The 12,951-nt window shown below is 31.8% G+C and overlaps 1 protein-coding gene across 1 annotated transcript; it reads right to left on the reverse strand.

The window, feature by feature from the left end:
* Nucleotides 1-135: 135 nt before the first annotated feature.
* On the reverse strand, nt 136-12,611 carry LOC148610127 (transmembrane emp24 domain-containing protein 1-like). Its single transcript, XM_088542223.1, has 4 exons — nt 12,393-12,611; nt 7,966-8,063; nt 6,147-6,333; nt 136-5,052 (listed from the first exon to the last, which is right to left on the reverse strand). Exons 1-4 carry the CDS (start codon nt 12,552-12,554, stop codon nt 4,816-4,818), a joined length of 684 nt encoding a protein of 227 aa, XP_088398349.1. The 5' UTR covers nt 12,555-12,611; the 3' UTR covers nt 136-4,815.
* Between the last annotated feature and the right edge of the window lie 340 nt (nt 12,612-12,951).

Here is a 12,951-nt window from a genome sequence, read left to right on the forward strand (position 1 = left end):
AAGTAAATGAGCAACTTGGACTCCACTAAGAACTGGGAGCATGGACCAGAGTTGTGTCCCTTATCATAAGTCTACCTCCTTAAGACAAGGTTTCACTATATTCTAATAAGGTACTAAAAAAAAAACAAGGCTTCATTATGTACAAAATAAATACTTTTATTGTCAAAATAGCAACAAAAGATGATGCAAATAATCATTAATTGGGCAAGGAATAAAAAGATGAGTTTTATACATTTAACAAACAAACTATATCATGGCAATTTAATCCCCATTAGACTTGGATTGGAAATACTTCATGTATGAGTATTTTTTCATACATGCTAATAATCAGACAGATTGAGTTTTGACAAAACATACTTAACATAATAAAAAAAATAACTTTTGAAAGAGAGTTAACTTTATTGTATCTATAATTAGGTGCAAAGCTTCAAAATTAAAGAGGAAAACACAAGATACAATGTTCTGGATGTATAAGACTACAAATAAAAAAAGAACAAAAATAAATTGGAAATTTAAATCTTTCAATGAATAATACCTGTAATCATCAAATATAAACAAGGCCTAATGTAAACAAATTGGTTAGTATTACAAGTATTAATACGTTTTAAATAAGTTACTGGTAAACTTCAGCACGCAAAAATACCCTTGGGACCTTGCAACTCTGTCTCTAAAATGTGAAAATATATTTCAAAGAAGAAAAACTTGACAATTCAAAACCAATTATGTTACAAAAGAAAACATGGTTTAATCACATTATTAGGTTGTTCAATTGGCAGATAACCATTTTCGTCACATGGAAACAATAAATGTATACATGTAGCAAACAAGTAATATAGAGCAAAATGTATATACATGTATATAAAAAAAACACCTATTAGATAAAATTGCATAGTGTCACTGGATTTCAATATCACTCAACTACATGTTCAATTATTGACATTTACTATCGTCACAAGTAAACACATTTAATTCATTTCTTAAGATTTCAAGAGTTCTCTCCCCTCAAGAGCTAACTCCCCTTGAATGAAGGGGTGAAGCTGAAAGTGGAATTTGTCCTACTACAGTGGTATGAGGTTGCCTTAAACATATTACAACAAATACAAATTGTATAGAACTTATTAGCTTTATTAGTCATGTCATAGTCAACCCAAAAATAACCTGACAAAGCAAATAGCTAGAAGGGAGTTAAATCTAGATTCTGAAAAAGGGTCTACAGAATGACATTGACAGGTCACCTTGTCAAAACATTGTAGAAATTATTGCATATAAAAAAAAATGTTTTTTTCAGAAATATGGTTTTAGAAAGTAAAACATGAATATTGTAACAAGCACATACTAATTACATAAAAAAAATCATGATTGTATTTTGCAAGGTTTCAATAGGGCTTTAAGCTCATTAGTCACTTAACGATTTAAACTGAGAACTATTAAAAAATTGCATAGATATCATCTCATCACCATGACAATTACTAATATTAAAATAAGTAATCACATTTATAGAAAAATGGTTTCTTGTTTCATGAATGCCTATGAAGCGAAGAATAAATACTTAACTTTAAAACAGACCACTGCCTGCATCATTAAGGGTTTCAACCAATAAATAGGAACACTACTTCACATGACATTCTGGGTACAAAGCAAATTAATTGAGAAGAGCCTCTGGTATTCAAATATATGAAAAATATTCCAAAAACATATTTTTAAGCTGAGTATACAACTTTAATTAAAAGATGCTAGCAAGACTTATTTTTTGATATGGCTTCCTTCAATTAGTTAAATAAGCAGATGACTGAGCTAAAGGGAATGATATACCTACCCCCTCCCCCATTTTTCAGTATAAATAATCCCGCGTGGTATATAGTTTGACATAGTAGTAATTGTATAAAAGGGGTCAAAGACAGAAATGGCTGGGTTGCTGAAAAGTTGGTAAACAGGAAGCTGAAGTTGTATTTATTTAGTTCCATACAACAAAAAAAATGAAATCAAAAAGGCTCTTCCCTCTACAAAGTGTTTTTTTTTTAAGTTATCATACAAAATGAAGACAGACAGACAGACATTAACCATAATATGTATGTCAAAAGAGAAACAAAACAAGCATGAACTGTGAACTGAATACAACAAATTAAAGCTTCATAAAAAGAAACAAATGTAACACTTACCTTCGTAAAAACATTACGAATTTGTTAAAACCATTTTATAGTTTGATCCTAGCAACTATCAAAAAAATAAAATATTACTTTCTAACAAAAACAAATATCACATAAGAATTTGTTCATAACTGTAAATATTGCAAAACTAAATAATTGCTTACTGTAACTTCTGAAATTATTACATGTATTTATCATTTGGGCTTTGTTATTAATTATTTTTTTTAAACAAAAATGTGCTTTTCATTTTTTTTTGCAACAGAAAGAAAAATCATACTTAAGTCGTGTAAAATATCCCATCATAAAAGATTTAATTTTTGCAGTTACAAAGTCACATTTCATTATAACATATATTGCATTGCAATAACTTCTAATTTTACAGTACTTAACTCTTCAAATCAAAAATGAAAAAGGGTAAAAAGATCTACCAAATCTATCATTGAGCTCATAGGAGGACTAGCAAGGTACCGTGATAGTACTATTGTTTGTGGGGTACCAGTTTTCGTGGATAAGGTAAACCAAGGAATTTTATTCCTAACAAAAAGGATTTTTTACTTCAAATTGTATAACAGGATCAAAACCACAAATTCAAGAATCCATGAACTTTTGCTTTGCCCCTAAACCATGAAAATTGATATCCACGAATATAAGTACTTTCACAGTATTTGATTACACAAAAAAAAGGTCTGCTGCCAAGTTCTAAAGAATCTTGATCGCTTTTGTACTATTCTTTTGAAAAATGGCTACAGTTTTGATCGAAAATGAAGTTCAATTAGAAGATGAGGTATATTTTAATGTAAAATGACAATAAAGTTTGCTCAGTCTTCTTTGACACAACTGGTGGTCTATTAAAAAAATTTAATACAGGAAAACCAAGGGCCTAATCTAGAGGGAGAAATAAGCAAAAACTTCTCCTTGTGTGTTCTCACTCCTCCCATTTGTCTTTGACAGGAAGAAGTTTTAGTAAAAGAATACATAGACAAAAATGTCAATACATTTTTGTTTTCAAAAGAATTTACTAAAACTTCTCTTTGTCATCAATATCTAGAATAACACCTGGAAAAACCTGTCTAAACCATAACCCTTTGTAATTTAGAATTGGTTTGGTTTAGAGAAGTATTTGGTTTATCAAGGTAGAACATGAATTTAAACTGAAATCTAAAAAACTTAAAAAGTGTCTGATTTAGACAGGTTTCCAGATTAATCAAGATTTGATTTAAACAGGTTGCCAGAAGATTCAAGATTTGATTTAGACAGGTTGCCAGATTATTCAAGGTTTGATTTAGACAGGTTGCCAGAATATTCAAGATTTGATTTAGACAGGTTACCAGAATATTCAAGGTCTGATTTAGACAGGTTTCCCTGTATAAAATTAATATACAAGTATTCTTCATTGACTTCTTTGAGTTCCTGGAAAAGTTCAGAAAAAGGCAAACAAACACAATATTGAATAATAGCTTAAAATGATGGAATCCCACAAAACCAAATGAAGAAAGCCCTTTGATTAAGAAACAGAAAACACAGAAAATGGAAATGATGCAAGACATATACAAAGAAATGTGTCCACATATTCTACACATACATTCTTACAAGACCATGTAATGATCAACAATGCCATCATAGAATATTATGGCAAGGACGAAGGGTTGAGACGAGCAGTCAATGACAACTTTAGGGTAAAAAATAGCTCTAATCACAATTAAGATTTCATTTGAACAAAGTACAACATGTTCTAAATCCTACTGTGTATTCAGAAGTTCAGGCATGAATGAAAATTTTGTTCATGAATATAACTTGTTCAAGTTCGACATTTTTTTTGCTGACCCAAAATTTATTCATGTTTCTTTTTGATTAGAATGTCTTGGAGACCTCAAGAAGTAGTATCCAACAAACACTGATACAAAAACTACAGTGAAACCCATATAAACCAGACATTTTCTAAAGTGCGTTCAAATCAGTTTTGATGCAATTTAAGGAGGTAGACTTAAGATAAGGGGTATAACTATTACAAATCATTGGAACATTTGTGTGAAGCATTTTACATCAATCTCATCTTAGCATCAAAGTAACTTGGACTGTTTTCATTCTATTTAAAATGAAAGCTTGATAGGCTTTGGTGAAATTGAACATGATGCAAACATATGACTGATTTCAGGAGTTGTCCCTAACCCTAGGTCTACCTACTTAAACCTGATTAAAGTGAACACTTTCTAAACTGAATAAAACTGTCCATGTGAAAAGGTTCAATTAAGGCAGATTTCACTGTAAAATCTTATATACTATAGAACAATAAGTCTTTAAAAGGAAGGACTTCTATAAACAAAATCGCCTTAGGCCATCATAAAACAATTTCTAGATTCTCATCCAACATTTTTCAAAATTAGGGATAGGCCAGCAAATTTCATTTTTTATCCAATCAAGAATAATATGCTGTCAATTTAAAAGAAATTGACCGAAATTGGGAAAAAAATCTAAATATTTCAGGGAGGATGAGAATCTAGGATGTTTTTTATGTTGGCCTTATTGGTATACAGTAACAAGAACATAGCAAAAACATCTAAGTACAGTTTCCATTAAAAAATCAATATAGATAAACCCATTATCCTTTGGTGAGTAAAAAATCAAAATCTGAAATTGATAATTTTTTAAAACCTAATACTCTGTTTGGTTAAGTCCTGACTTTCATTATTTTATGAACTTTACTCTTATCATCAAACAAACTTCTAATCAAAAGAACCTGTGTTAAACCTACAGAGATCATAACAAATGCATGTAATGTTGAGAAAAAGTTTACACGGCTAAAATTGTTTTCCTGAATATTTCTGTCTCTGGCCTCATAGTTCCGCAATGATGTCTGGTGGAACTCTGTCTGGTCCAGGTTTTCCTTCACATTATCAATTAATTTCTGGTAAAGAAAGCATCAGAAATAGTACTAGAATCTGCTCCTCAATTTGAGTTTTACTGTTTTACAATGTACTATTCAGACATGATTTTAAAGGGCCAACATAGAAGAGAAAATACATTTAAAGAGTAATCAAGGGAACCAAGGTTATAGAGGTAATCAAAAGAATGAAAGCCAGGGACAAAGACCAGACATGGAAAACAGACAACAACAACAAAGAACATAAAGTAACTTAAATAATACATACAAAGTAACAAAAGTAAAAGAGCAACTTGGATTCCACTAAAAACTGGGAACATGGACCCGGTGCACCGGTAGGGTAAGCGTCCTCTGCTTTTATAGAAACACCTGCCATGTTGCTCATAAAAGTCAAGACCAGGGTAGACGAAAGAGGAAAGGAAAACTATGACACTTTGAACAAATCAGTTTTCATGGCGCAGATGGATACACAGTAGCGGTCCCCAAGTTCATGATGACGACCATAAAACTTCTGTAGTGATGACTTCAATTTTGTAGCAATAGACATAGATATGGTAAATTAGTAAAAATTTGAAAAAGCAAAGTCAAGAAAGAAAATAATCCTTCTTGATTAATTTTTGTTCAATTAATTATGTTAGGCTTGGAGAACCATTCAACAACACATATATGTATTTTTTTGCCCTGTATAAATGTGTAAATCTTCTACGGTCATACCAAACATTGAACTCAGTTCCTCTTTAGTTTTGTATCATTAATTTCAGCCTTTAGGTCTTATCATATTACTATTACTTTAACTTACATTTTTGTTTAAAAAAAAATGCCTTTGGGAAGACATAAATATTAGGATCGGTCCAGCAACAATAAACACAATTCTTTTTTTCATTTGAATGATGAATTAGTGAACAATAGCCACGTTCAAAAGGTAAAAAGGAACTAAACAAATAAAATATGAATAAAACTTGAAAATATTGAAAAATATGAGCCCAAAATTATTCATATTTTATTTGTATTTAGTTCATTTTTACTGTTTAAACATGGCTACTGTTCACTAATTAAAGTTTAATTTGAGCCACATCACAATATATATTATTTCTATTTTTTTATTTGGCCTTATATACCTGTAAATCTTCCACTGTCATATCTATCAGTGAACCAAGTTCTTCTTTAGCTTTGTCCCAATTAGTTTCTTGTTGATCAGCCTCATCATCATCAGCAAGGATTTCAAAGAACACTAACTTTGAGGAAAATGTGCTGAATGTATTGTCAAAACAAAGCTGATAATCTCCTTCTATGGTTGGTGTAAATCTGAAGAATAGTTATGTTTTTATAATGATATAGCTGATTTAACCACACAGAATGCTCTATATTATGACAAGCCTGAAACCAAACATAAGCAAAAGTTCATGAAATTAAAATCTGGCAAATTGGTTTCCATAAGAAAATGCTGAAATGCTTGGCACATTTTAATTTGAGAAAAAAAAAAATAATACAACTAAAATTACTTCTAGTTGGCAATTGATAGGATCATTTTGATCTTACCTATATAATGCCCAAATGAGAGTGCAATTTTAGGGAAACAGCTGGGCTCAAGCACATGATATCCTGTCATTCATTTTTCTAGTTACGTGTTTGATAACTTTGAAACAATGAAAAGAAGCTAAAAGGAGCTTCTTTCAACTGAGGGAACCAATCTTCCAATACACTATGTGTTTTTAAGTTCTTTAATGACTAGTGGATGGGTGGACAGACTGACGGAAGGCAGTTTATCACAAATGTGTCCTAAAAAGACACATTTGAAAATGACTCTCAATGGCTTCATTACAGTAATGTGGGTCAGGGCTTTATTTCTATGTAATCAACATAGCCCAATATTTTTTTAAAGTGTTTGTCAATGAAGTATATACTGAATATTACATGTCAAACTATGTATCATGTGCAGTATCAATCTAAGACTCCTATATCCTCCCAATGGCCAATGACCCGTAGGGTGATATACTTCAAAGGTTGATGCCTCATGTGATACAGATTTTAACATGTTAGGTTCGTTAATCATATATTTTAACCATACTTCAGGTATGGTCTGTGAAGGGGTGCAATATAAGGTATGCAATATAGGTCTAGGGGTTGATATAGGGTAGACAATATAGGTCTAGAGGTGTGATATAGAGTAGACAATATAGCTATAGAAGTGTGATATATGGCATGCAATATAAGTCTAGAGGTGTAATATAGGGTAGATGACATAAGTCTACAGGTGTGATATAGTGTACACGACATAGGTCTAGAAGGGTAAAAAAGGGCAGATGACATAGGTCTAGAGGTGTGAAATATGGTTGACGACATAGGTCTAAAGGTGTGATATAGGGTAGACGATATAGGTCTAAAGGTGTGATATAGGGCAGATGACATAGGTCTAGAGGAGTGATATAGGGCAGATGACATAGGTCTAGAGGTGTGATATAGGGAAAACGATATAGGTCTAGAGGTGTTATATAGGGTTGATGACATAGGTCTAAAGGTGTGATAAAGGGCAAATGACATAGGTCTAGAGGTGTGATATAGGGTAGATAACATAGGTCTAGAGGTGTGATATAGGGTAGACGATATAGGTCTAGATGTGTTATATAGGGTAGACAATATAGGTCTAGAGGTGTGATATAGGGTAGACGATATAGGTCTAGAGGTGTGATATAGGGTAGACGATATAGATCTAGAGGTGTGATATAGGGTAAACGATATAGGTCTAGAGGTATTATACAGGGTAGACTATACATAGATTATAAACAGACACTTTTAATGCAATACAAAGAAGTTTTAATCTAAATATATGATATAAGCATATACTAGTCTACATTTACTACTTTTCGTTTTGTAACTCAACCTCAATACTTATTCAGGTCATTACTTTGACCTCTCTATTTTCATCTTGTAGCTTACTTATGTGCAGCATCTGTCTTCCCCACTTCTGATATCAGAATTCTACCATCAGGAGCTTGTAGGAAGAAGTTGATATCCATGTCACCTCCATCTATAACCTAAAATAATAATAATAACTAATAAACACATTAAATTCAGAGAAAAATGCAAATAAAAAAAAAGTTTTAATGGGAAGTTTAAAACTTGTACCATAATTCTGCATCCTTAAAGCTACAGTAACTTCAAGGTTCACCACTAAAAGATGAAGAGTTTTAAATTAAAAAAAAATTAAATTGGCAAGCAAAAGGTACAAAATGTAGGCTTTAACTACACACACATGTACTGGAACGTGTTGAATTAAAGTTAACAGACAATATGATAAGATGTACCTAGGTTCCTTCTGCTAACCTTTCAGGCATTTTTTTTTCATGATTATACATTATTTAAATGGCCATACAGACCCTATTCCTTATTATTAGGGTAATTTAATGGAAATAAATAAACTTTGCTTTGAATTTCACAACCTTTCAAGTTTCTTGTCTTCAGGTAATGTACACTGTATGTCCAATACCACTAAATTCAGTTATTTTTTAAATTTAGGACCATATCATTTATGAATGTAATAAACTATGCTATAGCACCTGATATATATCAATTCCCCATTTTTTTAGGACAGCATTACAATGTACCAAAAACATCATTAAAATCCCTTCAAGTGTATTGAGCTACCATATGGTGTTAAAAGCTGTTAAAAATGCCTGACAGGCATAAAACTTCATATTGCAAGTTATTTTGTACTTAACAAGTTGCATCTTTTCCATTAATTTCTGAATTTTTGGGTAACAGTACCATTTAATTCTCCAGATGTATTACTGATACAAAACATCAATTTAACTCAATTACATACAACATGTTTCAAATTCAAATGCTACAACTAAAATGATTTTATAATCAATATAAACAATATAGACAAAAGTTGTTTAATTCAGGCACCAGGTGTACATAACATGGTACAATACCAATCCTATTCATTCCAACAGTTGTTTTATCTTCATTTAGGCCTGATTGAATGGATTAAAATGTAAACCTTATTGCAAACGTGATTTTTACAGGCTTCATTTTCCAAAGGTGGCAGAAGCCAACTATTCATAATAAATATGAATAAACACAAATTCGTTATAGGCTTGTAGAGAAATTTGTTAATTAAAAAACTATGAGTGTACAAACATTGAAGTAGCACACATTGTTGAGCTAGATATACAACCACTTATACAGGAAGTTGATATCAGATAGCACCCGAAAATCCTTTGTATATATGCCCCAGCTATATTAACCCACACACTAAAATAGCGACCAAATTTAAAACAAATCAATCCATTGGAAGCCAATACAATTGCAACAAAATTCAGACATACAGACAGACAAGGTGAATCAAATATACAACCGACTAATTGGGTGGAGGTTTAACCTCACTGACTTCACTTCTCTCTAAAACTACAAACAAATGGATTCAATTGATTAGAATTTGTGGTGCTTGTTCCTTACAAATAATACAAATGTTATGTACAATATAAATTCACAATGTTTACAGAAATGGGGAGCATCTGAGAGATAGGCAGGTATAACTTTACATACATGTACATTTACAAATAAACAGCAAACTCACACTGTTAAGGTCAAATAAACTGTTCCCATTATATAAAATAAACCTTGATTAAATCTTATTAGTGAAGAAAATGCTACTGAAAATCACATGGCCACACAGCTGAAACATGATCAGGATAGACATACTAATACATGCAATTCAGTGGAAGCTTCTAACGATACAATGATTAAACTGGACACCTGTTTTTTTCTGTTTTTCATTTTTAACAGAATCATATTTTAAAAGCATGAACAACCCCGAGAACTAGTTTCCAAACATTTCAACTCTGGATAGGAGCCTGATGCAGACTGATAAATGCCGCTTGAATGAAATTGGATTCATCTCTGGGGCCCACCATATATAAATTCAAGTGATCAACTTGTATGGTTAATTTCTAGACCCTACTAAAAAGACCAAAAAGTTACAGCCTGGATATGATTTATTACATAAAAAAGCAACACAAAAAAAACACTAAACAAACAAACAAACAAAACATAAAACCACATGACTTTATTTAAGGTCAAAGTCACCAAACTTTGAAATGTATGTGACACGTTATCTTCATGTCTTCTTTTCACATGCTAAATATTAAAAGTTTATCGTGAAATTACCGGTAAGACACCAGAGCAACAGCCTGAACACAATTTATTACATACATGTAAGGATGAACAGATACTGACACACTGATCAAGCATGAAGGCTTTTATTTTTATATACAAATGCTTATCAGCAATACAATTTGTCCCTCACACACCTCAGTTATATTATTTTTATAACTCTGAAAACATGAAAAGCATGAAAGACAAACCAAACCAGACCAGACATTACTAGTCCATACAAGATCTTTGGTCCAAAAGATTTGTTTCCACAAAGTTCCACTTGTAATTTACATGATGAAACCTATTTACTTCTGTTCCTGTATAGCAATGTTTGGGTAAAATTCTTCTCAACTCCTCACTATAAGATTTTTAAAGTATTTAATTAAAGTAATAGCATTTCCTAAGTAAGGAATGTCCCCGTATCAAATTATTTCATTTTACCTGTTATAAGAATATATGTTTTAAGAATATATGTTTTGACAATGAGATTAGAGGACTGTAGACATTCACAATTCTACATTCAATGTTTAAATGATAAATGACTGAGTGATAGATTAACAGATTTACTTACATGTATGTCACAGGTTTATTTCTATTTAAATCAATAGAATCCATATTTGATTGAGGACAATAGGAAACATACAAGGTTACATTTTACCCGTAGGACAAAAAAAAATGTTTTTTGGACATTGGCTCCCTACTCAGACAAAATAATGGTGTTCACTGGTTTTATTTTACTGTTCATATAAATCATATGCTCCTAAAGGGAGCTAAATGAGAAAGAATTAAAAATATTGTAAAATGAATATTAAAAGGTATGATTTAATGTGCCGGTGGGCCCTAACAATTCTGCAAGAAAGCAGAAAAGGGATTCCAGCCTGTGAATTTTCTCCAACTTTGCTGCGTAGGGCACTACAGCTCAGAAAACTGCAAAATTGAGGAATAGTCTATTGTATGGGCCATAGACAGAATCCAGTCATAAAAAAAATATGTCAGACTGTAAGACCTGTGTGGAAAAATTAGCATTGGACTTGTACATGTACATGTAGTTCCATATTTTTCTGATTGCTAAAATATCTTCAGAAAGTCTTACATTGTACATGCCTCATATTTGTAAGGATACAATTTTCAGTAAATTTACATGTTGTTTATGACACCAACACACTTTCCATTCTTTGTGTGGCAAGATTTGATTGGACGGTTGATTTATCTTAAGGTTGACACCCCCCCCCCCCCAAAAAAAAATGATATGAAAATATCATTTCTAAAAAATTAGGTCAGTTTGGTCAGACAGGAAGTATTTGTGTGTCTGACCAAATGTCAGGCAAGAATTTTCAACTTTCAGGAAGACTATTACCAAGGCAAGTCTGAACAAGTGGTACCAGACTGGCTTTTAAAAACTGGAACGGATTACAATTTTTCACAATACTGATTGAAAATTATGTTTCTGCTACTGTTGTGTTCCAAAAGAAACAAGAACTGACAAACTCTAGTTATGCAAGATTTCACATGTAAACTGTTCAAAATTTCAACAAAAAAACAGGGGATTTCTACTTCAATAAGTAATGAAATCTTTCAAATGAATATGGTATCACATACAGGAAAAAGATTCTAGAATGGAACTACATGTACATGAAGGCATAAATATATGCATGTACATGTATGTAGGTGTGACATGCACAGTTATAACTGGAAAGACTTTAGAGGAACAGCCACTCTCGAGATACTACTCTGCTATTCCACAAAAAAACTCAACTACTTGTATAGCACATCAATCTGACCCCTAATCCAACAAAATGTAAAAAAATAGAGGATTGAGAATGGGGGATGGAAGGTTTCACAGTTAGAGGAAATTCTGACACCATATTTTACAAATTACAGTCAAACAGCATCATGTGAATGACCTTAAAATATAACTTCATCTTGTAAAGCAAGCTAACATTTGGTTCCTTTCCTCCTTCAATTTTACATGTATGTAAAAATGGCAATTGACCAGTATCTATTGGTCAAACTGAAATCAAGATCAAGCTAAGTGTTAAGAAAAAATGTTAATTGCAAAGCAGAGTTATGGCAAGTGACCACTCATTTTAAAGCTGATGACATGCATAAAGAGAAAATGGCTGGTAGAAAGGGATTCAACGAAACTGAACAAAGAAAAGATACAAAACACCAATGCAAAAGATTAACAAGCTAAACGTGAGTACCTGATATTCCAGTTCTATCTCACGATTTAAAGTTTTTATCGGCTCAAAGAAACATGACTGAACACCAGCTGGCACATCTACAGTAAAATCTGTATCGGTAGCACTAACTGAGAAAATATAACAGGAAATAAGTAGTAAAAACACACTATATTTGAACGACATCCTAGATTTTTGAAGACACCTGTCACAGAACCGGAAGTTGGCGTGGAAGCGTAACCAACCGGAATTTTATATCAGAAGAAAGTTAAATTTTATTACAAAAATGCTAAAACTATAATTCATTTAAGAATTCTTATAGTTTTAGAAAAGAAGATAATCTGTCGATAAATATTAATATTACTTATGTTTCTGTTGTACAAATTCTCGTGACTGCTCACTCTTCATTTGCATACGGGATAAAACATTTTAAAATAGTGCAGTATGTACTATGAAGTTCCTTATTATCAAAGCATCTAATTAATGTCATTTTTATGGATTATGTAGAAAAATAATGTCTTTTATTGGTTATACGAAAAACACTACTTATATCAGAAATAATCTGTAATTTGCATAAAATGGT

This window comes from Perna viridis, chromosome 8 (genome assembly GCF_037379345.1).
Source record: "Perna viridis isolate PV_CMFRI_1.1 ecotype Kerala chromosome 8, ASM3737934v1, whole genome shotgun sequence".
Taxonomy (NCBI): domain Eukaryota; kingdom Metazoa; phylum Mollusca; class Bivalvia; order Mytilida; family Mytilidae; genus Perna; species Perna viridis.

Excerpts from the sequence above, each read along its gene's own strand:
- LOC148610127 (XM_088542223.1), bottom strand. The coding sequence starts at position 12,554 with ATGTCGTTCAAATATAGTGTGTTTTTACTACTTATTTCCTGTTATATT. Across the intron at positions 6,334-7,965 it reads AAGACAGATGCTGCACATAA|ATTTACACCAACCATAGAAG; the intron begins GTAAGCTACAAG and ends ACTATTCTTCAG. Across the intron at positions 5,053-6,146 it reads TGACAGTGGAAGATTTACAG|AAATTAATTGATAATGTGAA; the intron begins GTATATAAGGCC and ends TTTCTTTACCAG.